Source organism: Staurois parvus, unplaced genomic scaffold (assembly GCF_062004578.1).
Source record: "Staurois parvus isolate SC_StPar_1 unplaced genomic scaffold, SC_StPar_1.0 ptg000198l, whole genome shotgun sequence".
Taxonomy (NCBI): domain Eukaryota; kingdom Metazoa; phylum Chordata; class Amphibia; order Anura; family Ranidae; genus Staurois; species Staurois parvus.
Genome location: NW_028317994.1, coordinates 1,407,388 through 1,432,633, shown reverse-complemented (window position 1 = coordinate 1,432,633; position 25,246 = coordinate 1,407,388). Strand labels below are relative to the sequence as shown.

The 25,246-nt window shown below is 43.3% G+C and overlaps 1 protein-coding gene across 1 annotated transcript in view; it reads left to right on the top strand.

The window, feature by feature from the left end:
• Positions 1–16,364: 16,364 nt before the first annotated feature.
• Positions 16,365–25,246, top strand: part of LOC149461558 (RNA exonuclease 1 homolog) — a 61,514-nt gene continuing 52,632 nt past the window's right edge. The window contains exon 1 of the mRNA XM_089678146.1: positions 16,365–16,548. Coding sequence (XP_089534272.1) covers positions 16,365–16,548 — 184 coding nt within the window. The remainder of the gene's footprint in view (positions 16,549–25,246) is intronic.

Sequence of the window (25,246 nt, the reverse complement as noted above, 5' to 3'; positions counted from 1 at the left end):
AAATGTCATATGGGTACAGTGTTGCATGATAACGCAATTGTCATTCAAAGTGTGACAGCGTTGAAAGCTGGAAATTGGCCTGGGCAGGAAGAGGGTATAAGTGCCCAGTAGGCTAGTGGTTAAAGTGTCCCTAGGGGGAAATTTGTGTACCAAATTTAGTTTTCTTTCTGGGTACGTACAATTTAAAGTCTTGTTTGGTATCTACTACATGCTGCCTATTTTTTCTATTTTCCAAAGAATGGGTATAATATAAAATAATACTTGTTTGCACTAAAATCTGCATTTTTTTTTTGCTGGAAATTTCTTTAACCATTTGCCCTCCAGAAGATTTACCCCACTACCTGACCAGCCGCTGCATTACTGTAACTGAAATTTGTCATTTTTTCCTCACAAATGGAGCTTTCTTTCAGTGGTATTTGATCACCTCTGTGGTTTTTATTTTTTGCGCTATAAACAAAAAAAAGTCCGGCAATTTTGGAAAAAAAAACAATGTTGACTTTTTGCTATAAAACATATCCAATAAAAAAAATAAAAAAATATAATTTCTTCATAAATTTAGGCCAAAATGTATTCTGCTACATGTCTTTGCTAAAAAAAAAAAAAAAAAAATCCTAATACGTGTAAATTAATTGGCTTACGTGAAAGTTATAGCATCTACAAATGACAGTATATATACTGGAATTTTTATTTCTTTATTCTCTTATACTAGTTTTGGTGGCAATCAGTGACTTATAGCGAGACTGCAGGACTGCAGCGGGCATTCTGACACCGGGTGGGACCTGACTAACTGCCACTGACATGTCCAGTGACACTAATACAGTGATCAGTGCTAATAAAAAGCACTGTACTAATGACACTGGGATGGAAGGGGCTAATATCTGGGGCGATCAAAGAGTTAATTGTGTGTTAGGGAGTGATTAGACTGCACTGTGCTGTGTTTTACTAAGCAGACCTGCTTTCTATATCTTTCTGCTGTGCAGAGAGATGGAAAGCAGCACATTCATGCTGACAGCAGAGATATTTTTGTTGTTTATACACAGATGTCTCCTCTCTCAGCTTCACTGACAATCACTGAGTCCTAGCCGAAAATCGCTGGCTAGGACCCGATGATTGACAGCCTCAGGAGCTAATATCAGCGCAGGAAATGCAAAATCATATATATTTACGTGATTTTACCCAGCGAAACCGCCCTGTAGCAGTACATTATTTTCTGAAAGCAAAGAGCCTGGAGAAATAAATAGTTGAAATAAACTTTTATGTTGCCCAATGTTTGTACAGCTGTGTATCAAAACATATTATCAGGAAAAAACACACTAAAATAATTTTTAACCACTCGCCTACCAGGCACTTTTACCCCCTTCCTGGCCAGGCCAATTTTCAGCTTTCAGTGCTGTTGCACTTTGAATGACAACTGCACGGTCATGCAACACTGTACCCATATGAAATTTTTATCTTTTTTTTTCACACAAATAGTTTTCTTTTGGTGGTGTTTAAACAAAAAAAAACAAAAGAGCAAAAAATTAAGAAAAAAAGTTTTTCTTTGTTTCTATTAAAAAATTTAGCAAACAGGTACATTTTCTCCTTCACTGATGTGCATTGATGAGGATGCACTGGTAGGCAGCACTAATAGGCACTGATGAGGTGACACGGATAGGTGGTACTGATAGGCAGCACTGATGGGCACTGATGAGGTGGCATGGATAGGCAGCACTGATGGACACTGATAGGCAGCACTGATGAGGTGACACGTATAGGCAGCACTGATAGACTGCACTGGTGGCACTGATGAGGCAGCACTGATGATGCTGCACTGATAGGCAGCAATGATGGGCACTGATGAGCGGCACTGCTGGACACTGATAGGTGGCACTGATGGGCGCAACTGCTGAGGGGCACTGCTGGGCAGCACTGATGGGTGGCACTTCTGGGCACTGAACATTAGTGCAGATCTGCTCCGTGACATTTGCTGGTTGTCAGCAGTACTTTCCTCACGCTGTGACAGTGTGAGGAAAGTGCTGCTGATAACCAGCAACTGTATTTACTTTGTGATCTACTGCGTCATTAAACACAGCTGATCACGTGGTAAAAGGCTGCTGTGATTGGCCTTCTACCTAGTCATGGATCACTGACAGTGCCAGGTGCACACTGCGGGAGGATGCATTCTGGGCAGGGGCGGACTGACCATTTGGAAACACGGGCACTGTCCGAGGGCCCGGGGTAAGTAGGGGGCCCCATGAGATGCCCCTGGTACCTTTTTCATAGGCTTTTTTGAGTTTGGGCAAGGACACAGGGGCCCCATGATCCCCTATTGCCCAGGGGCCCCATGGGTTGTCAGTCTGCTCCTGATTTTGGGAGGACGTCATATGACACCCTCCCAGAACTGGATAACCACGCTGTAGCTGTCTTTCGGCTTTAGCGTGGCTGTAAAGTGGTTAACGTGTGTGAAAAATTGCTCTGATAGAAAAAAATTGTTAAAACATTCGCACATATCTATGGTCAAATTGTAAAATCATGTCTTTATTTTCACATTGTACTTCAATTATTTTCAGCTTCCACGTAATAATCTGAATGACCTTAACATTTGTAAACTTACTTTGTGAAGATCACCACACATATCCTTCCATATTCACTGTCCTGTGAGTAAATATTGCTGTGTCACACATTTCATGGAACCTCCCTTCTGAACAAGACAAGTGCTGAAAGAAGAGTTACAGGAGGCGGAGTTAGTAGAGGGATCAAGGGCCAGCAAGGTACCATGGGATATGTAGTCCTTAGATATGTGATGTAACCAGCAGAGGAGAAGCTGCAAAGCATGCAGGGAATTAAAGAAGGTGCTGAAAGAGATGAGAAGCAGACAGAGCTAACAACATGAAAGGAGATTCTTCAAGTAAGCGAATATTGGATTGTCAAATATAATTACTATTTGTATTGTTATTACAATGCTATAAATGAAAGTGTCTGCTGTGGCCATAGATTTCCTTTAATGGACATTAATACAATTATATATAGTACATCAAGCTGATCTGACCAGTGTGAAGTGATGGATTACTCCTGCTCAAAGGAAGCCCTCAGAGACTTGGCTACGGCACACATACTACTGCTTGAGATAACACAGACGTGTGCAAAGAATACAGACCAGCTGTAGTTTCTGACATCAGCTATTACCAAACAAATACTATATAGCAAACTTCTTACAGTAAATAGTATCAGATTCTTGCCAGTGGTTGTAAACACTACATGCACACACTGTGTGCAAACAGCAGCAGCTGTCAGAGGCAGGCGATTTGTACGCTACACCGTTCATCTGAGAGGATACATGCAGTCAGAGCCAACCCCAGATGCAGACTGTGGGGTTGATTTACTAAAAGCCAATAGACTGTGCACTTTGAAAAGTGCAGTTGCTCTAGAGCTTAGTAAATTAGGCAAACCGTCACTTTGTAAAGAATACCCAATCACGTGCAAGGAAAATAAAAAAAAAACAGCATTTCACACATGATTGGATGATGGAAGTCAGCAGAGTTTCTGCTCGTGTACTAAGCTCCAGAGCAACTGCTCTTGCAGAATGAAACTGCACTTTGCAAAGTGCACAGTCTATTTGCCTTTAGTAAACCAACCCCAGTGTGTACCCAAGGTTGGTATTTCTGCTGAGTTTCTGGTCATTCACAAAGGGGCCACAACTTTTTATGCACCCATAGCACAGAGTACAGCCGCCTCTGAATGCAGCACCACATCGCCCAAGTGAATGAAAAAGGGAAGTTCATTGTTAATCCCCGTACACACGATGAGAATATTGGACATTTGCATGCTAGTCTCGTATTGAAAGTGCAGAGGTTACTAAAGTTACAAAACTTCTTGTAAAACAGAATAAAAATTTGGAAGTGATGTCATGTCTTTGTATTGTATTTTCAGATGAAAACTGTACTGATTAAATGAAAATCGTACGATGTGGTATCGTATGAGAAACATTTTCGTGCTTGTCCCTTCAAATAATTCCGAAGAAAAGCTGTGAACAAACGATCAGATTATTGTACAATTGCTTTGAAAGTTGTATTTTTCATATGATTTTCTTATCCTGTGTACTAGGCTACATTCACACAGGCGATTAGCACACCCTGCAATTTTCAGTGACAAGACTCTATGGACTCCTGCATCTGGAATGGCAGGTGAGTGTGAAGAGCTGAGCTCAATCAAAATAAAACAATGACAGGCTGACAGCGGCTGCAGATATTTGTTACTGTCTGCATAGCCAGCAACATTGCCTCTTGTGATCATAGATGGAGGCACACAAAATTCAGCAAATATTCCCTGGAGGTGAATCTTCCAGGTCCACATGTTTTATTGGAAGTAATTGACCCTCCACCAGAGAATGTTTGGTGAATGTCACATTTAATGCCTTATAAATAGATCCCTTGAAGGAGTGATCCCCTGCTGATCAGAACAGAGAGGGCGGGTGACAGGTCCATGTGTGCTCAGTTTAGGCAGAGCAGACATGGGCAGAGCCCACTCTGCGGGTTGCTGGCTGAAAATGGACCAGCTGTTCAGTTACACCTGAATTCCCTCCGATCGGATCCACCTAGATGGAAGGAGTGGTTCCCCTTTTTTTTTCAAGCAGATCGAATTGGAGGTAGGTGGGTGTATATGAACACAAGTCCATTTATACCCACCAGTTACATACATGGACCATTCGATCAGGTCCGCCTGAAAAAATGGCAGGTGGAGCTGACCAGATCACCCATGTGAAAGGGGCCATAAATAGTGTTGTGGTTAAAGTGATACTAAAGGTTCGATTTTTTTTTTTTAAATAACAAACATGATATACTTACCTGGTTTGTGCAGTTGGCTTGGCAAACCTATTTTGGAAAGGTGTTTCTGCTCTCTCCTCATTGACTGTGATTGACAGCAGTGGGAGACAATGGGAAACCTGAGGCTCCCATGCACATTGCTGGATCGGGTAGGTATTAGGAGGGTTGTGGGGGGAGAAGCATACAGAAGCTTTTTTTTACCTTCATGCATAGAATACGAAAAAACGTCAGCGTTTAGAAACACTTTAAATTTGGATATTTTATTTATTAATTACAGGTGCTTCTATAGCATCATCAATTTACACAGTGCTTTCTCACACACATTCATTCACACCAGTCTCTGCCCTCAAGGAGCTTACAATCGAAGTTCCCAAAACTCACATTCATACATATAAATACTAGGGCCAATTTAGACAATAGCCAGTTAACCTACCAGGTATGGGATGTGGGAGGAAACCCATGCAGGCATAGGAAGAACATGCAAATGTGTGCAAGTAGTTTCATGGTTGGGATTCAAACCAACAAACCTTGTGCTGCTAGGTGGATGTGCTAACCACTTAGCCGCTGTGCTGCAGTTGCTCTGGATCTACCGATCATTTAAGGCCTGCCCAAAAGGGGAAGTTCTGCTTTAAGGACTTGCCCCTCGATCCCCTTTAGGGATTGGCACCTTTGGGGAGAAGGGGGTTCTCAACCCCCCCGCAGTCTTCTGGGACACATTCACAATGCGCAGTGTTGCTCGGCTGTGAAGCTTCAAGCTGTAACAGCTGGGTGCCCACACTTAAGATGCCAGCGCCAGGGACAGAGGATGGCGAAGTTGGCTGCGCTGAGCAAACTGCTGGATCAAGGGACAGGCGAGTGGCTGTTTTTTAAAAGTTGTAAGCTACATTTTTTGTAGCTGCTAACTTTTATTTTTTAACAGGAGACTGGAGCTCCACTTTAACAAGTGTCTAACAGAGGATGTAATATAGGTATATGCAGGCCTTTTTTTCTCAGAGAATAGGTGCAGGAACTCCCCACTTTTGAGTGACTTCTTGTCTCAGCCCCCTACCCACCTCTGAGCACCGTCCAACGGTTCCACCATCTACACACATGCCAGTTCTTAGAGAATACAAAGCTAAGTGTCATTCTGTGGTGATATGTAATCTGTATGGAATTTGTTAATGATAACAAGAAAAGTAGTAAAATAGATCCCCTGCAGCCGTCAGCAATAGACCTGCCCCCAGCAACAATGGCCCCTCAGAACAAAATACCACCCTAGCAACAATAGACCCCAGCATCAACAACAGATCTCCCAGCAGCCAGCATCAATAGACCTTTCCCTCAACAGTAGATCCATTCCAGCAACAATAGACCCCCAGCAACTATATATCCCCCACCGGCGACAATAGACCCCCAGCAACAATTTATCCCCCACCAGCAACAATAGACCCCCCAGCAACAATGGATCATCTACCAGCAACAATAGACCTCCTCAGTAACAATAGATCCCCCACCAGCAACAATAGACCACCATTCAAAAATAGATCCCCTCTAGTGACCATAGATTCCCCAGTAGCCAGCAACAATAGATCCCCTGCCACCGACAATAGACCTCCCCAGCCAAAATAGATCCCCCACCAACAAAAATAGACCTACCCAGCAACAATAAATCCCCCACCAGCAACAATAGACCACCATACAAAAATAGATCTCCTCCAGTGACAATAGATTCCCCAGCAGCCAGCATCAATAGACCTTCCAGCAACCCTTGCCATTACATACATTCAGTGCTGGAGGTGCCAGAACTGCGTTCCCCCACATTCCTGCTGAAAAAAAGTCCTGGGCATTTGCATCATTTCATCAAATGTTAATTTTCAGTAACCAGAGTTTACAATAGATTTATGTAAAGCATAAGCCATTGTAACCCTTTGTTTTCTATTGCCACGTATTCAGCGATAAAAAAAAATCAGCAAGTAAAAGATGTTCAACAAAATGTAGCTACAGCCAGCTGATACTTCAGGCACAGTTACAATCCATGTTGAAGGAGAAGAACAAGCTGAACATTATCAAACGTATTTTTACATGGTTTCAGTACACTCTACAAGACTGCGATCTTGTGTGACCTTTAACAAATTCAATTTAAAGGAAACCAGTAGAAAAACTATAACCCAAGGGTGTATAAAGGCACTCTTCCATGCTTCTTTCGCTGCTCCTTCTTGTAGCCTCTGTCCAAATGTTGGCATTTCCAGGTATATTGTATATGTATCTGCTCCCTCTGACCTCCCGCAATGCAGTGCTCAGGGCCTAAGAAACCATTTGCCAATGGGCATGTCAAGAAGAATGTAACCACCAACCATAGGGAAAGGCCAATCATTGCACTGGATATTAATGCTTCATTTACATGGGCATATGTGTATTTTCTACACAGAATGCCAGTTTACTGGCTGAGCTAGCAAAAGATCCTGTGTAAAATATGTGCCTAAAGTATACGCATACAAAATTTAGGCATGTACAGCTCTTCTAATGGCTTTATACATGTACCCATGCATGCAGATTTAAATGGCCCTGGATGCAGCTGTGTCCTACTTTTTTGTATGGAACTAGGCACAGTGCACATTTTCAGTTGTAGACACAGCAGTGTGTGTGTCCCCATTGACTCCTATACTGCTGAGATTAGATGCACGCAAAACTATGTATACACTGTAAGGCTCCATTCACACCAATGCGTTTTTAGTACTTTTTGCTTTCTGCAGAAATGCACTACAGTCCATTTACATAGTTACATAGTCTGGCTGTAAAAAGGACAAAAGTACATCCAGTTCAACCATATTAAAAAAAGAGTTATAATCCTACACCCACAATTGATCCAGAGGAAGGCAAAAAACCCAGGAAAGCATGATCCAGTTTGCTTCAAATTCCTTCCTGATCCCCCGAGAGGCAATTGGATATGCCCTAGATCAACTTTCCCTATAAATGTTAGTATCCAGTTATATTCTGTGTATCTAGGAAAGAATCCAGGCCTTTTTTAAAGCAGTCCACTGAGCTGGACAAAACCAACTCTTGAGGGAGTCTATTCCACATTTTTACAGCTCTCACTGTGAAGAAACCTTTCCGTGTTTGGAGATTAAGTTTCTTTTCCTCAAGATGTAAAGAGTGTCCCCTTGTCCTCTGTGATGACCTCAGGGTGAATAGCTCTACACCGAGTTCACTATATGAACCCCTGATGTATTTATACATGTTGATCATATCACCCCTCAATCTCCTCTTCTCAAGAGAGAATACATTCAGTTCCTCTAATCTTTCCTCATAGCTGAGCTCCTCCATGCCTCTTATCAGTTTGGTTGCCCGTCTCTGTACTTTCTCAAATTTTCCAATGTTCTTTTTGTGAATTGGTGCCCAAAACTGAACTGCATATTCCAGATGAGGTCTTACTAATGATTTGTACAGGGGTAAAATGATATCTCTCTCTCTGGAGTCTATACCTCTTTTAATACAAGAGAGAATTTTGCTCGCTTTAGAAACCGCAGCTTGGCATTGCATGCCATTATTAAGCTTGTGATCTACCAGAACTCCCAGATTCTTCTCCACCATTGATTCCCCCAGTTGTACCCCCCTAGTATGTATGATGCATGCATATTCTTAGCCCCCAAGTGCATAACCTTACATTTATCAACATTAAACCTCATTTGCCTCATATTTGCCCAATTAAACAGTGCATTGAGGTCAGCTTGTAGGTTGCAGACATCCTGTAAGGACGTTATTCCACTGCACAGCTTGGTGTCATCTGCAAAGACGGAAATGGGATTTTTAATCTCAGACCCTATATTGTTTATAAATATATTATAAAGTAAGGGTCCCATCACTGAACCTTGGGGTACATCACTGACAACCCTAGACCATTCAGAGTATGAATCATTAACCACTACTCTCTGAATATGATCTTTTAGCCAGTTTTCTATTCATTTACATACAGATTTTTCCAAGCCTGTAGACCAAGGGTCTTGAATTAAAACACATCACATAACACATCACATTCCCCTGGCACATTATGATCTTTAGTGTACCTTTCACAATGTAGTGCCCTTTACATCACAGTCCTCTCTTTAAAGCAGTCCCTCAGTGTCCTATTTTCCCTTTACATCACAGCGCCCGCTACAGACCTGTCACAGTGTGAAGAAGAAAGGCCGCCGTTGTCCCTTCAGTGCAGTGGCCAGCCGAGGAGGTGTCCCTGTGTCAGCCGCGCTTCCTGCTTGCTACTAGAGCCGTCACTTCCACTCCTCCTGTCGGCCCTGCTTTAGCTGCACAGCGGTAGGTGAGCGGCAGCCGCAGTATGTATTTGTACCATCCAGACCGTGGTCGCCGCTTACCTCCTGCTGTGTGGCCCGGTCATCTTTAGCCCAGAGGCCCTGAGGGAGGGCAAGTGGCAGTGGCGTGGCTGTGATCCACACGGGACTGTCCACCATTTAGTGACCACTGCTGTAGACTTTACCTTACACATTAGCCGTGTGTGGGGAACTGTGTCAAACGCTTTTGCAAAATCCAAGTATATCACGTCCACAGCCACCCCTCTGTCCAAGGTTTTGCTCACCTCCTCATAAAAAGAAATCAGATTTGTTTGACAACTTCTGTCTTTCATGAATCCATGCTGTCTGTTGCTTAAAACATGTTTTTCCAGCAAGAACTCATATAAGTGGTCTTTTATTAAACTCTCCAGTATCTTCCCAACTATAGAAGTTAAACTAACAGGTCTATAATTACTTGGTAAAATTTTGACCCCTTTTTAAACAACGGCACCACATTGGCCTTACGCCAATCCCGTGGTACTATGCCAGTCATTAAAGAGTCCCTAAAAATTAGGACCTGTGGGTGTATGCCATCCCGTCCAGGTGCTTTATTCACCTTTATTCTGTCTAAATATTTCTGAAGCTGTGTCAATACCATGCCCATTATGGACAAGAGCTCCCCCATGCTCCTTTGTACACACAGAGCTGAAGAAGGTGTTTAATAAATATTCCTTCTCTTTGTCCCCAGTCACCCACTCTAGATTATTTTGTAAAGGGCCTACATGCTCGGACTGGACTTTTTTACTATTAATATATTTGAAGAATTTTTGGGGGCTTTGTCCTGCTATCTTTTGTAATCTGTCGTTCGTTTTCAATTTTTTGCGGCCTTTATTTCCTTTTTGCATATTCTGTTATATTCTTTGTAATGTTTAAACGATGATAGCATTCCTTCATTTTTATATTTAATAAAAGCTCTTTTCTTATTATTTATAGCTTTTTTAACTTTGGCCGTAAGCCACATAGGTTTGATTTTTAGTCTTTTAAACTTGTTGCCCATGGGAATATATTTTGCAGTGTGTTTAACATTTAACATTGTTTCCTATGGAACATGTTCACATCTGTGCTTTTTTGAGTTGCTGCGTTTTTGAAAAGAGTCAGGGACTTTTTTAAAAGCAAAAAAGCAGCATTTTTGCTACAATAGAGTTTAATGGAGAAGCTGCTGAAATGCATGGTAGTGCATTTGTGCCGCATTTTTGCCACATTTTGCATTTTTATTGTGCCCAGCAACAAAAATAATTCCACTTTAACAAAAAAAAGAACTGAACAAAACTTAAAACGTGGTGAAAACGCATTAAACACTCATTAAAGATGTGTCAAAAACGCATGTAGAAAAATGAAAAATAAACTGCAAAACCACACCAGGAATTGCATGGGAATGCACTCCATGTTCCTGTGCATTTCACATTCGATTCAGTGCAGTGTGATTTGAACACATTCATTTTGAATGGGCTGCATCACACCAGACTACAGCAAAAGGAGTACATGCAGTATTTAATAAAATGCAGAACAAGCAGATCACATGGTACTTCTGTACTAGACATGTGCGATTCGTTTCGCTACGAATCAAAATTCAGCTGAAATTTTCATTATTGGGAGATTTGGATGTATCTGAATAAAAACAGTAACAAATTTCAACAAGTTTGAAATAAATTATAACAAAACAATGAAGTTCATTTGTTTCATTAAGATGTTTGAGGCACCCGTAATAACGAATGATCCAAATTAATTTGTTAACCCTCGGTTCACACTCGTGCTGTTTTACGGGCCATGGCATGGCACAGCAGCCCATTCATTTGATTGGTTTGCCTCGCAAAATGCAGGGAAAAGGTCCCTGCACCTTTCCAGAAATCGCAGCCCGCACTGGGAACAACACTACAGCACGGTTCCACGTGCGGGAGCGATTTCCAGGGTAAGCGGTGTGCCATTAAGATTAATAGCACCCCGCTGCAGGTCCCACATTTTGTGTGCAGGTGGCTGCAGCTACGGGACAAAGTGTGGGTCCCACAGTGGATTCCACCCGCAGTAGTGTGAACCGAGGGCAATAGCCAACCAAGGAGCAGGCAGCCAACCATGACTCATCTGTTGTTAGTTTGATTTCCCACTGACAGCAGAATGTAAACAATAAAAGTGTGAGTGAAAAAAAAAAAACAGTGTGGGGGTCCCCCCAAGGGCCTGGTATGGATCAGGAGAACTCCATGCCAAATTTAAAAAAAAAATGGTGTGGTGTTCCCCCCCCCAAAATCCATACCAAACCCTTAGGTCTGGTATGGGTTTTAAGAGGAACTCCATGCCAAAATTTAAATAAAAATTAGAATGGGGTCCCCCCACAAAATCAATACCAGACCTTTAGCCCAGTGACTGTACCAGGCCCAATGCCCTCAAACACCCCCCCATGTCTATGTTTAGCTGTGACATGTCCCATGGAAAAACACTCACCCAATGACAGGTAGACATGGGTGCAGGGTCATCTGTTGATGTCACTGGGTAACCCCCACCCCTGTGTTTACTTGTCATTTGGCATGTGTCCTTGGAGGGCATTAGGCCTGGTATGGTTCTAGGGAGAGGGGTGCCCGTTTGTCCCACCCCTTTTCCTGACCTGCTGGGCTGCATGATCGGATATGGGTCTTGTGTGGATTTTGGGGGATCCCCACACCATTTTTCTTTTTAAATTTTGGTGTGGGGTAATCTTTAAAATCCATGCCAGACCCAAGGATATGGATTTTGGAGGCACCCCATGCCATTTTATAAAAAAAATTTAAAGTCGGGTTCCTCTCAAATTTCATTCCAAACCAGGAGGGCATGGATTTGAGGAAACCCCACGCTATGTTTTTTTTTCTTTTTTTTAATATTCAAGGGCACTTCTTTTGTTTACATTCTGCTGTCAGCCAGGAATCCTGCTGAGAGCAGATGAGTCATGTTTGTTAACCACTTGCCCTCCAGAGGATTTACCTTCCTGACCAGGCCATTCTTTGCGTTACGGCACTGCGTTACTTTAGCTGACAACTGCGCGGTCATTCAACACTGCACCCAAATGAAATTTACAGCCTTTTTTCCCCACGAATAGAGCTTTCTTTGCTGGTATTTGATCACCTGTGCGTTTTTATTTTTTGTGCTATAAAAAAAAAGACCGACAATTTTGAGAAAAAAACATTATTTTGGACTTTTTGCTATTAAACATATCCAGTAAAAAAAATTTAAAAATCAAATTTCGTCATAAATTTAGGCCAAAATGTATTCTGCTACATGTCTTTGCTAAAAAAAAATCCAAATACGTGTAAATTAATTGGTTTACGTGAAAGTTATAGTGTTTACAAATGGCTGTATATACTGGAATTTTTTTTTTTTTTTTACTAGTAATGGCGGCAATCATTCTGACACTGGGGGGAACTGACTTGGTGTCACTGACATCCCCAGTGACACCAATATAGTGATCAGTGGTAAAAAAAAAAAGCACTGACACTGTACTAATGACACTGGGCAGGAAGGGGTTAACATGAGGGGTGAGCAAAGGGTTAACTGTGTGCTGTGTGTGTTTTACTATGGGGCCCTGTGTTTGTGCTTCACTGTAAGCACACTGCTTTGTATGGCTGTGCTGTGCACTGCCATGCAAAGCAGTATGCACTAGCTGACAGGGAGGAGAACTGTTTTGTTTACAAACAGTTCTCCTCCGCATCGGAGATCCTTGGCAATCACCGCCATCGGCAAGTAATCACTGGCAAGGACCCGGTGATTGACAGCCGTGGCCTCGAATGGCACGCGTGTGCCCCCTACCCGGAAATGCAAAATCACGTATATATACATGATTTTGTGAACCTATGCCACCCTGTAGCAATATTTTTGCTATAGTGCGAATGGGAAGCAGTTAATGTCTGCATTCATTGACATCCGTTTTTTGTACGGAAGAAAACCCTATTTTTCTGCTGTAAAAAAAAAAACATAGACAAAAAAAACAGATGTAAATGGACAAAAATGGATGTAAACGGATATACAGTCTGTTTTTTGCATTGGCAAAGGTTTAAAATGATGAAAAATGGATGTAAATGGACAAGAAAAATGGATGAAAATGAATGAAAAAACAGATGTAAACAGATATAAATGGACAAAAGCGGATGTAAACGGACATGCAGTCTGTTTTTTGCATTTTTAAAGGTTTAAAATGATGAAAAACAGATGTAAACGGACGAGAAAAATGGCTATAAAGGGACAAAAATGGATGTAAACAGATGTAAATGAACAAAAATGGATGTAAACGGACAAGAAAAAGGATGTAAATGGACAAAAAATCAGATGTAAATAGATGTAAATGGACAAAAACGAATGTAAATGGACATATGGTCCATTTTTGCATTGGTAAAGGTTGTAAACTGATGAAAAACACAAGTAAATGGACGAGAAAAACAGATGTAAACGGACAAAAAATGGATGTAAACAGATGTAAATGGACAAAAACAGATGTAAACAGACATACTTTCCGTGTTTGCATTGGTAAAGGTTGTAAAATGATGGAAAACAGATGAATAATGGATGTAAAGGGACATACGGCCCGTTTTTGCATTAGTAAAGGTTGCAAAATGATGGAAAACGGATGAAAAACGGATGTAAATGGATGAAAAACTGATGTAAACTGATGAAAAATAGATGTAAACTGATGAAAAACTGATGTAAACGGATGAAAAACTGATCCTATCCGTTTTTTTCTTTGAAAATACATGACTGAACTGATTAAAAAAACAGAATGCCTGTGTGAAAGGACCCTAAGCGCTCTTTCACATGGACATTCTGACTGGGTCTGCCTGACTGTTTTTCAGGCAAACCTGATCGGAACCTCCATTCTCCACTATGTGTCCATTTACACCCGCCGATATCCAATCCGATGTGCCAAAAAGGGACGGATGGGGATCCAATTTCCCTTCCATCCGTTGCATCGGGTCAGATGAAAATGGACAGGCGGTCCGTTTTCATCCGACCGCCCATTAAGGACAGCGAGCTGTATCTGTCTGCTCTGCAGCAGAGTGGACACAGACTTGTCATCCACTTGCTCAGCGGAGATCAGTGGAGAGATCCCCCGATGAGCAAGCGGATCTGCTAAATGGGTCCGCTCCGTGTGAAAGGACCCTAAGGTAGCCCAGTCAAATGAATGGGCTACCCTATGCGGTCATGTGAAAAACAAGCATTAGTGTGACATGCAGATGTAATTAGGGCCCCTGTGTTGCGGCTTCATTAGCCGCTTGCCAACTGCCTCATGTAGGAGTAAGGCGACAGAGCAGCTCTCCTGCGCTGGATCATGTATTTAATGCAGGATCCAGCTTTCCGGGTAGCGGGTGCACACGCCCGCCACCACGGCTATGCTGTGATTAGTCACAGCACAAGTCGATCAGCAGGTCTCAGTCAATAACTGATGGCCGGGGCCCACTGAACAGCGAAGGGGAAGACAAGACAGAGCTCTGTGATTGTAAACAACACAGAGCTCTGTCCTGACAGCAAGAATGAGACAGTTTTCATTTCCCTGCATAGCAGGGCATAAAAACCGGCATATCCCTTAGTAAAAACAGCACACAGTGAATGCACCAAGCACTGTTAGGCACATACTGTAGTTATTCCCTTTGATTGCCCCAAGATGTTAACTCCTTCCCAGTCAGTGTCATTAGTACTGTGTCAGTGTACAATATTAGCACTGATCACTGTTTTAGTGTCACTGGTTCCCTTCGATCTGCTAATCACTAGTGCAATGCTTTGCAGGCTCCTACAAAAAAATTTGTAAATGCACATTTTTTTTCTGCAAAAAAAGTGCATTTAATTTTTTTTTTTTTTAAAGGTAAACTTATCCTTCACTCTCAGTTCACACCATAGAAATGCAGTCCCGATGCATTCTGGATGCGTTTCTGTATGCACATTGTTGACACATTCCAGTGCATTTTAAATGCATTTTTGAAACGTTCATTTTTTCCCCTCTCTTTTTCTTCAACTTGAATAAGGACATGTGTATTCCGGTGCATTTTTCAGTCCATTTTTGATGCATTTTACTGCGTTTCAGTACAGTTCAGTGCAGAAAAAATGCAGCATGTTCTACTTTTTTTTTTCTAGAACTGGAACGCACTGGAACTGACCTCATTGGTGTAAACTATGCTATTGGAAACCATGTAACCTACTGTCAATGCATTTTTGATGCATCAAAAAAAAACTCACTAGACTGCATGTGGTGTGGACTGACCCTTAAAGCTACGTTCACACCTATGCAGTTTGTATTTGACCCATTTCTGCATTGTGTTTTGCGTTCCGTTTTTGCATTTTTAAAATTTAATTTTTTTCTTGTTGCCAGGCAGATTTAAAATGAAAAACGCATCAAAAACGCGGCAAAAACACAGAAAAAACGCACTGTATGCTTTTCTGCAGCATTTCCATTGAAGTCTATAAAACCAAAAATGCTAGTTTTTGCATTCAAAGTAGTCCCTGACCCTTTCAAAAAAATGCACCGGATGAAAAGGCGGATATGTGAACGTGTCCCATAGGAAATCATGTTAAAATGACTGTAGTGCGTTTCTGCAAAACGCTGCGGAAAATGCATAAGTGTGAACCTAGGGTAAACCATTCTCTGCTGTAATTATTACATTGGTAGTACATTTATTATACATAGTAAAATATATAACATACAACTATCCATGTTCCATGATATGTAACAATAGATGTATCTTAAAATGGAACTTCACTCTCTCAGTCAACATTGACTAATTTGAATCCTTATGCTGCCAGCATTAGTAAACAGATAGCAAAGTATGTCATATTTACTTTATTTTTGTTTTACATTTCTACAGTTACTTCCTGGTTTCCTGCCTAGGTAAATGATGTCATACATGCCAGCAGTCTTTAGGAGGGGAGGAAAAGTTCTCAACTCAGCCAATGCCTAAGCTAAGGGCAGATGGATTTCTCCAGGAAGTAAATACTACATGTATCATCTGCCCTTACTCAAGATGGCCACTGCCGGAAATGCTAGGGGGTGTTTTTAAAAATTATTTCTCAGCAAAATAAATCATGAAGACATGGATGGTTCAGTTTGCTTTGAATATTAACAATGAATGAAATGGCATTTTTGGTTTGTGGCACTCATATGCAGTGCAGGTCCACTTTAATGTAGCACACCTTGTAGTTTTTACTGACACTTTCTGATTGGTCCATGACTTAAGCCAATAAAAGGCAGTGGAGAGGGGCCTGCCCAATGACTCAGTGTTTGGAGAGAGTGGTGATGTTACACTCTGCAGGGTTCTTCCAGCGGATCCCCTGCCCTTTTATCAGGGGTTCTGGGGGGTGTGCTCGGCCACACTGCCACTTCCAGCATGTGTCACCTGAGGTTCCTTTGGAGCAAAGTGGAGACACCAGTCCCAGTGTCTTACCTGCCAAGGCAGTGGGGCTGCCTAGAGAAGCCTTGGGTGAGCCATGCTTTGTGTATTTACCCCACTATGTCCTGTCCTGTATCTAGAGCCCACCTAGAAAGCAGTGTGTGCTTTCTATACATTTGTGTTTAGTGTTATTTTGGTTTTTGTTGAGTCCAGTGAATGTTGTTTCCTATGGGTGTGTCAGTGTGGCTATATTCATTGTAGGTTGATTTCTACAGCTGGGTGAGGTGCTGTAACCCATACCCATTAGACCCAAGTCAACACACGTGTTGGGTTGCCACTTCATACCTTTAAAACGTAACATATTTATTACACAGGTTCTGAGGCTAATTTAATGAAGAAAAGTGAGTTTTGACCACCTTAATCAGCTGCGGATCCGCACACAGAAGAATGCGGACTCACGGGCGGGTACCATTAATTCTAATCGCACGCCACCCGCACTGGAAATTGCAACCGCCCTGGGAAGCGAGGTTCCCGTGCATGCTACAGTTTCCAAAGAAATGCAGGGACTTCTTCCCTGCGTGTCCCAGGGTACAGCAGTCCAGTCAAATGAATGGGCTCTCATGCCCATGCAAAACACAGCCCACAGGAACGCACATATGTGAGCCAGGGCTAAAGGGATGAGGTGGCAACCCTTGTCCAAGTCTACACACATGCAGGTTAATTTGGAGAAAATGGGTTCCTGGTTGGATTAGTTAGGAAACGCTTGTGCTTGTTTCATTCAATACAGCCCCATACTCCTAAAAGGGCCATGGCTGGAAGGCGGGCCATACATAGTACAATTATTTGCCTTTAGATTCACCAAAACTATAAGAGGTCAACCCTTTCCCATTTGCATGCAATCAGGCAGGCTCTTGCACTACGGCAGTGTTTCTCAACTCCAGTCCTCATGGACCCCCAACAGGTCATGTTTTCAGGATTTCCCTCAGATGAAACAGCTGTGGTAATTACTAAGGCAGTGAAACTGATCAAATCACCTGTGCAAAATAATGGAAATCCTGAAAACATGACCTGTTGGGGGTCCATGAGGGCTGGAATTGAGAAACGCTGCACTATGGAGTTGAAGGTAAATCTTAAGGAAACTGAACAAGAAAACTATATAATATATGGCCAGCTTAAGTGTGTCTGAACACTGGGAGGAAGGTTGGGAGAACTATGGCAATGGCAGGAGTATTTGCCTGTTAATTCATGTGGAATAAAGTTTAAAAAAAAATTTGTTATGCTCTAAGTGGTCATGCTGCTCAACTCTGGCTCTTCTATATGAAAAGTGAAGGTTTGAGCTGCATCTCTAATAGGAGCTCCTGTATCTAGAGAAATGTAACACTGGCCAAAACCAGTCACCCACACAGTATATCTGAGGTACATAGAAATGTATCCTGAGGTACATAGAAATGTATCCTGAGGTACATAGAAATGTATCCTGAGGTACATAGAAATGTATCCTGAGGTACATAGAAATGTGCTGAGGTTTGTTTCAAATACAGGTCATCAATGCTTGTGTGCACAAGCCCTTAAAGCAGAGTTCCACTCACACTGTAATGAAGTCGGCAGCTACAAAAACTGTAGGTGCTGACTTTTAAAAAAACTCACTTACCTGCCCCACAATCGTGCGGTGTCCCTGCTGCAGCCAGTTTTACTGGCCGTCTTGTATTCCAGGCACTGGCATCTTCAGTGGGGGCACGCGACTGTGACATCTTGTGGCTTCACAGCTGGGTGCCCACTGCGCATGCGCGAGTAGCGCTGTGCTTCCTGAATGGCCCCGTCTTCTGGGACCTGTTATGTCCCACAAGACTACAGTAAGGGAGGGTAGAAGGACAACTTCCACTCCCGATCGCCTAGGTGATCGCAGCAGAAGTGGGAGCGGGTACCTATCAATTTCAGGTACCTGCTCCCCAAAGGTGCCAATCCTTAATGGGGAGCTGGGGACCAATTGTTAAAGCGGAACTTCCCCTTTTGGGTGGAACTTCGCTTTAAGGACCATTTATATCACTGTATTGTGGTAATGTGTTATCACAATGCCTGTTGACGTAACAAGCCTACTGTGGTGTGTTTCAGTGACCTTTATTTTGTATAGCATGCCAAGTATGCGCCACAATGCACAAACGGTGGGCTTTTTGTTGTGGAAGGGACATGCAATACCTCTTTTGCAATAAATGAAACCTGCCTGCTCAGCTTTCTCTGGAATATACGCTGAGCTGCACGTGCACAGTGCTGTGGAGGGGCATAGGCACGCGGCTTTGTAGAGTTGCATGCTGAAGATTCTAGTAGTAGTAGTACCTTTGCAATGGAGGTGTCATCAGTGTTGTCACTTAACCACTTGCCCTCCTGAGGTTTTAATCCCCCTTCCTGACCAGGCCTTTTTTTGCGTTACGGCGCTGTTATTTTAACTGACATTCCCAGTGACACCAATACAGTTATCAGTGCTAAAAAAAAAAAAAAAGCACTTTACTATTGGCACTGGGCAGAAAGGGGTTAACATGAGGGGTGATCAAAGGGTTAATTGTGTGCAGGGAGTGTTTTACATAGGGGGTAGTGTCTGTGTGCTTCCAGATCAGTGTGCCCGAGCTGACAGGGAGGACTGTTAATAAACAAAGCAGTCCTCCTCCCTGTTGGAGATGCTCGGGAATCACCAGCTGGAATCTGGTGATTGACAGCCGGGAATGGTGGCGTGGGTAGGGTGTGCGCCCCTTACCCGGAAACACAAAATCACATATATATATATACACACATGATTTTACACACCCCTGCTGCCCTGTAGTAGTATATCTGCTATAGGGCGGTCGGGAAGCAGTTAAAGTATATGTAAACCCTAACCTTGTAAAACAACACATTAAGTTTAAAATAGAATTAAAAACATTTATGTATAGAGTGGGGAAAAAACATAGCAGAGCAATACAAAGCAGCATGCTTGCACAGTATAACACACAGCACAGTTTGTAAAACCGCATACTGTTAACTCTTTCATCACCCCAGATTTAGCCTGCCCAGTGTAATTAGTACAGTGTCAGTGCTTTATTAGCTGTAGTTATTAACCGCCGCAGTCCTGCTATAAGTCGCTGATCGCCGCCATCACTAGTAAAAATAAATTAAAAAAATTCCAGTATCTATACCGCCATTTGTAAACGTTGCAACTTTCATGTAAACCAATTAATTTACACGTATCGGGATTATTTTTTTTTTTTAGCAAAGACATGTAGCAGAATACATTTTGGCATAAACTTATGATGAAATTTGATTTTTTTTTTTACATTTTTTACTGGACATGTTTAATAGCTAAAAATCCAAAATATTGTTTTTCTCGCAATATTGTCAGTCCCTTTTTTTTTTTTTTTTCCCTTTTCTTTTTTTCCCCATAGCGCACAAAATAAACGCACAGGTGATCAAATGCCATGGAAAGAAAGCTCAGTTCCTGGGAAAAATAATGTAAATTTCATTTGGGTACAGCATGACCACGCATGACCACGCAGTTGTCAAAGTAACATATGTGTACAAAGTAACATTGGCCGTAACGCAAAAAATGGCCTGGTCAGGATGGGGGGCAAACCCTCAGGAGGGCAAGTGGTTAAACTGTGAGGGATTAGAACTTTTGCTAGGTTTCTATTGCTGGCTGTCCCTGCGTTCCTGATTGGCAGCTTGCCTATATGGAATTTGTGTTTTGAAGGTCCATTAAATATTTTGTTTACAATGTATATCCCTACCTATATTCCTGTGGCCTGGGGGGCACATGCTTCCTTTTGGCACCTCCTGCTGGCTCTTGGGATCTCTGCAGACACTTTCACTATTGCCCTATTTATAGAAGTGATCTTAAGCAGTTTTGTGTAATATGTCTCCAGTCTGATTCTCTTTAAGCATGTTCTTCCTCTCAACAACTTTTATATCACATCCACTCTAGGTGGCTCTAGCGGCGTGTCTGCAGCCCCTGGGCGTCTCTAGCGGCGTGTCTGCAGCCCCTGGGCGTCTCTAGCGGCGTGTCTGCAGCCCCTGGGCGTCTCTAGCGGCGTGTCTGCAGCCCCTGGGCGTCTCTAGCGGCGTGTCTGCAGCCCCTGGGCGTCTCTAGCGGCGTGTCTGCAGCCCCTGGGCGTCTCTAGCGGCGTGTCTGCAGCCCCTGGGCGTCTCTAGCGGCGTGTCTGCAGCCCCTGGGCGTCTCTAGCGGCGTGTCTGCAGCCCCTGGGCGTCTCTAGCGGCGTGTCTGCAGCCCCTGGGCGTCTCTAGCGGCGTGTCTGCAGCCCCTGGGCGTCTCTAGCGGCGTGTCTGCAGCCCCTGGGCGTCTCTAGCGGCGTGTCTGCAGCCTCTGTCTATCTACGTCTGACTGAATATTCAGTTCATTTTATGTACGGCCCTTTGGTGTCGGGCCACACTTGAGCCCCGCATATCAAGAAAGTTGACCACCACTGACTTTTTTTTTTTTTTTTTAACATATCCCTAGTTACAAAGTACAAATACAATCTGGTACAACATGGGATATAAAGGGTGTTCTTCAAAAAAGTGTAAACTTTAAAAAAAAAAAATTTTGAATTACAATTGCATAATATGTACTGTAACAGCACTCCATGATGTTTTACAGGATATAGATAGAATATACTCCAGTCTGTTAGTACCATTCTGGGGAGAGAAATTCTTCCTTCCAGAATACTGCTGCTGATGGAGTTTCTTTACGGGTTTCTCATACTAAATCTGCTTCCTCAGACGTACAGGGAATAGCTATGAATAAGTATAGTATCATTAATGTATCATATTGTCATGACATTTTCAAACATAAACCTCATACTTCGATGCAGTTGTAATGAATCCGTATGTTCCTCAGAATGTATAATGCTGGATAGAAGAGTGGTTGAGTGTACTTGAAGACGGGAGTAAAATTTCTGTGTATCATATAACATCATGGGAGTGACACCTTAAAGGGTAACTCCACTTTCTCAAAAATGTCTTCCAGGACAGCCCTTGAGACGTAGAGCTCCTCACTCCGGGATAGGAAACTCTTAAGTCCAGAACTTTAAAAGGTGGACCTCCAGACCTCCCTCTACAGTATTCGTGTTTCCTCCAGATGGATAGGATGCATGTCTAGGAATCTGTTTAGGAGCCCTAGGCTCAAAGGCTGTGCTGGTGGCACCTGGTTTAGAGTTACCTCCTTGTCTGGCAAGATCCCTCCATTAGAGAAAAGGAGTGGGGCTGTGCTCTTGTTGCCATCGAATCCTCAGGGGAGAGAAGACCATCAATGATGTCCAGCTTACACCGCCGAAGGATCCTGGCCGGCTCTGTGCCCTCTGCCGGGCAGAAAGGTGGAGCAGGCTGCAACTTCTGGTGAGCGGAGTGGCTGTGCTCCAAGCTGGTTTTCCTGAAGTTCTGACCAGAGTGACATCAATAGGTGCCAGGGATTCGTGGTTCCGGTCTCCATGGTGGCGCAGGCAGCAGTGTTCCCGGACGGGTGTGTGAAGGAAGACCCAGCAAAGGCTGTGGCCATCACACCAAAGTAACAGAATGGAGGGTGCTGGCTCCCCGCAGCAGGCAGATCCTGGTTCCTCGGGCACTGGCTCATCTCAGGTAGGCTTGGGGACATTGTGTTTTCCCTCTTGCTGATCCTGGCGGGGTGGCTTTTCCCAGTCTTTGAGAGTATTTTAGTTTGAGTCTCAGGTGGTGGTGAGGCACACTCCTGATTTTTTTTTTTTTTTTTTTTTTTTCCCCAGCACAGTGGTGTCTGGAGTGTTGAGAGCCTGAACTTATGTTCTGTATTGTGTTTTGCTTGTAGATTAAAGCCCAAGACAACACACAGAATTGGGCTCCAAAAGGAAGTGTGCAGCTTGTGTAGCCAAGGTTCAACCTGGGAAAAGCCCTTATGCCGCAGCTATGTGGATAGCCTAATTGGGGATGAGCCATTTATGGCGTGTCAGAGTCCTCATTTCTATTAACGATGATATGGTGACCACGTTTCAGTCATTTAGATCCTTGCTGGCCAAGATGCAGATGCCTCTGGGGACCCTGACCCAGTCTGCGGGTACAACTCCTGTACCAGAGTAGCCAGGGGGAGGAGACCCAGAAAAGGATCCCAGATCCCATGTTTCCTGATAGGCAGGGTCAGGCTCAGAGGAGGGTAATAGAGAAGGTTGCTCCTCCAGGGCTTGTTGATACAAATTGACCCTTGATGATGTAGATGAGCTCCTCAAAGCTATCTAAACCTTAGAAATTGAGGTGGAGGATGTACATTGAACCAAGCATGATTTCATGTACCAAGGTCTAAAGTCTAGGATTTTTCCAGTTCATAGTTCTCTGGTTGATACTATTAAGCTGGAGTGGGAGAACCCTTAAAAGAGAGCCCCTTCTTCTCCTCCTCTTCCTCTTCCGTTCCAAATCTGGACGCCCCCTTATCTAAGATCTCTAAGAAGATGGACCTATCTCTCAGCAGGAACTTCCAGGCAACCGATATTTAAATCTTTTCCTTTACTGTTCAGAACTGTAGGTTTCCTCACAGATGCTTTGGTTGAATCGGTCAAAATAGCCACAAGAACTTCTGCCCTGGGAAATTCGGCAAGAAGGTCATTGTGGTTGAAAACCTGTTTGGGTGATTCAGTGTCCAAGCTGTGCCTTACCCTTTTCAGGTGATAACCTCTTTGGTCCAGGCCTCCAGGAGGCCTTGGACTGTACGGCAGATAAAAAGGCATTTCCTGACGTCCCATATTGAGTAAAAGGAAGTCTTACCCCAGGAGGTTTTTTCGTGGCCAGAAAACGCAGGGTCAGCAAAACAAGGATGTCTACACGAAGAAACATTGCACAGGGCAAAAAAACATTTTCAAAATGGACCAGGAACTGGTAAGGCTGCAGAGCAATCTATTCATTTCAATAAGGGATGTCATGAAGGTGGTGGGTCTTATGACCTCTTCTTTCCCAGCCGTTCCCTGGGCTTGATTCCACCAGCACCCACTGCAGTTTTTTCTTTTGAGGATTTGGAACAGGGATAAAACTTCGCTAGATCTTCCACTGCAGCTCCTTTTACAGGATCAAGAGATCCCTTTAGTGGTGGCGAGTTCAGTAGAATTTTGGCAGAGGTCTGGAATAGACCACACAGAAACCTGTCATCATCATAACCAATGCCAGCAGCTTTGGATGGGGAGCCCATCTAGACAGCAGGGTGGCCCAGGGGTCATGGTCTTTGGGGGGAAGCTTGGAGGTACTCAAACCAGAGGGAACTTCTGGCAGTCCAGCAAGCGTTGGATGCCTTTCAGGCGGACCTAATAGGCCGTCGCCTGCAGATTCGTTCAGACAATGTGACCATGGTGGCATACATCAACAAGCAGGTACAAGAAGTCCACCTATCCAAGCAATCGCAGACAACATACTGTCTTGGGCCGAACAAAGCTTGTATTTAATATCTGCCATCAATCTGACGGGAATGCAGGATTCCCTAGTGGACTTCCTAAGTAATCAAGTGAAGCACGACAAATGGTCTATCAACCAGGAAGTGTTTGCGACCATCACTATGAAATGGGGAATACCGGAGGCAGATCTCTTTGCTTCCCAAGAGAACAAGGTCAGCAAGTTCGTCTCCCTAGATCCACTAGATTGGGCCTTGGGTATAGATGCCCTAGCAAATGTGTAGGAGTTCAATCTCTATGTGTTTCCTCCAGTAAGACTGATTCTGGCAGTCCTTTGGAAGTTTGTTAGAAAAGACCAACCTCATTTTGGTGGACCTGTTTTGGCCAGAGGCCATGGTTCTCCCTGCTGCGGAGCCTTTCATCTGTTCCCCCGTTCCTTCTTCCAGAGAGAGGATCTGATCTCACAAGGACCAGTACTGTAGCCTCAGGTGAAGACTTTGAGATTGGCAGCATAGTTACTGAGGAAAAGCTCCTGAGAGCTCAGGTTTTTGCAGAGGGTAGTCAAAACATTTGGTGAATTTCCGAAAGCTGATAACTGTAGCTATTTATACTAAAGTATGGAAAGGATTCAACTCCTGGTTGTCAGATCAGGATCCCGGCAGTCTTGGATTTTTCCAGGAGGGGGCAGACCAGGGTCTTTCGGTTAGTACATTAAAAGTGCAAGACCCGACTCTTGGTGTTTTGTTTCAGGTCTCTCTCCAGCAAGATCCTATTGTAGCAGATTTTTTCACAGTCCTCCAAGTCCAGGTCAGCGGTGATTAAGTCTTGTCCAGTTTGGGATTAGTCTTTAGTCTTAAAAGCCTTTAGTCCTTTTGTCCCTTTTTGAACCTCTGGAGAAGTCTTCAATAAAGTTTTTTAACTTTAAAAACTGATTTTTGTAGTAATCACATCAGCCCATAGGATTAGTGAATTGCAGGTGCTTTCCATTAGGGAACCCTTTTTGTCAATTTTTTTAAGATAGGATTGTTCTCAAAAGGGATTTCTTAAAATTTCCTCCTCTCATAGGTCCCAAGATATTTTGTCGATCTTCTGTGTTCCTCCAAGGAGGAGGAGGAAATATTAAGTTTTTTTGGATGTTAGAAGAAGCCTTTTGACCTACCTTAGTATTTCCAGGAAATTCAGGAAATCAGATTCTCAACTCCATTTATACGCGCACATGGAAGGGTTGCAGTGCATCCAAGTCCACCATAGCAAGATGGATTAGGATGGCTATCTCGGAATCGCATAACTTGTTAAAGATCGCGCCCCCCCGTTTAATACACAATCAACCAGATCCTTGTCAGCATCCAGCTACTCTACTTTTATGAAACATTATCGCCTGGGTCTGCTTTCAAATGAGGATCAGGCATTTGGGCAAAAGGATC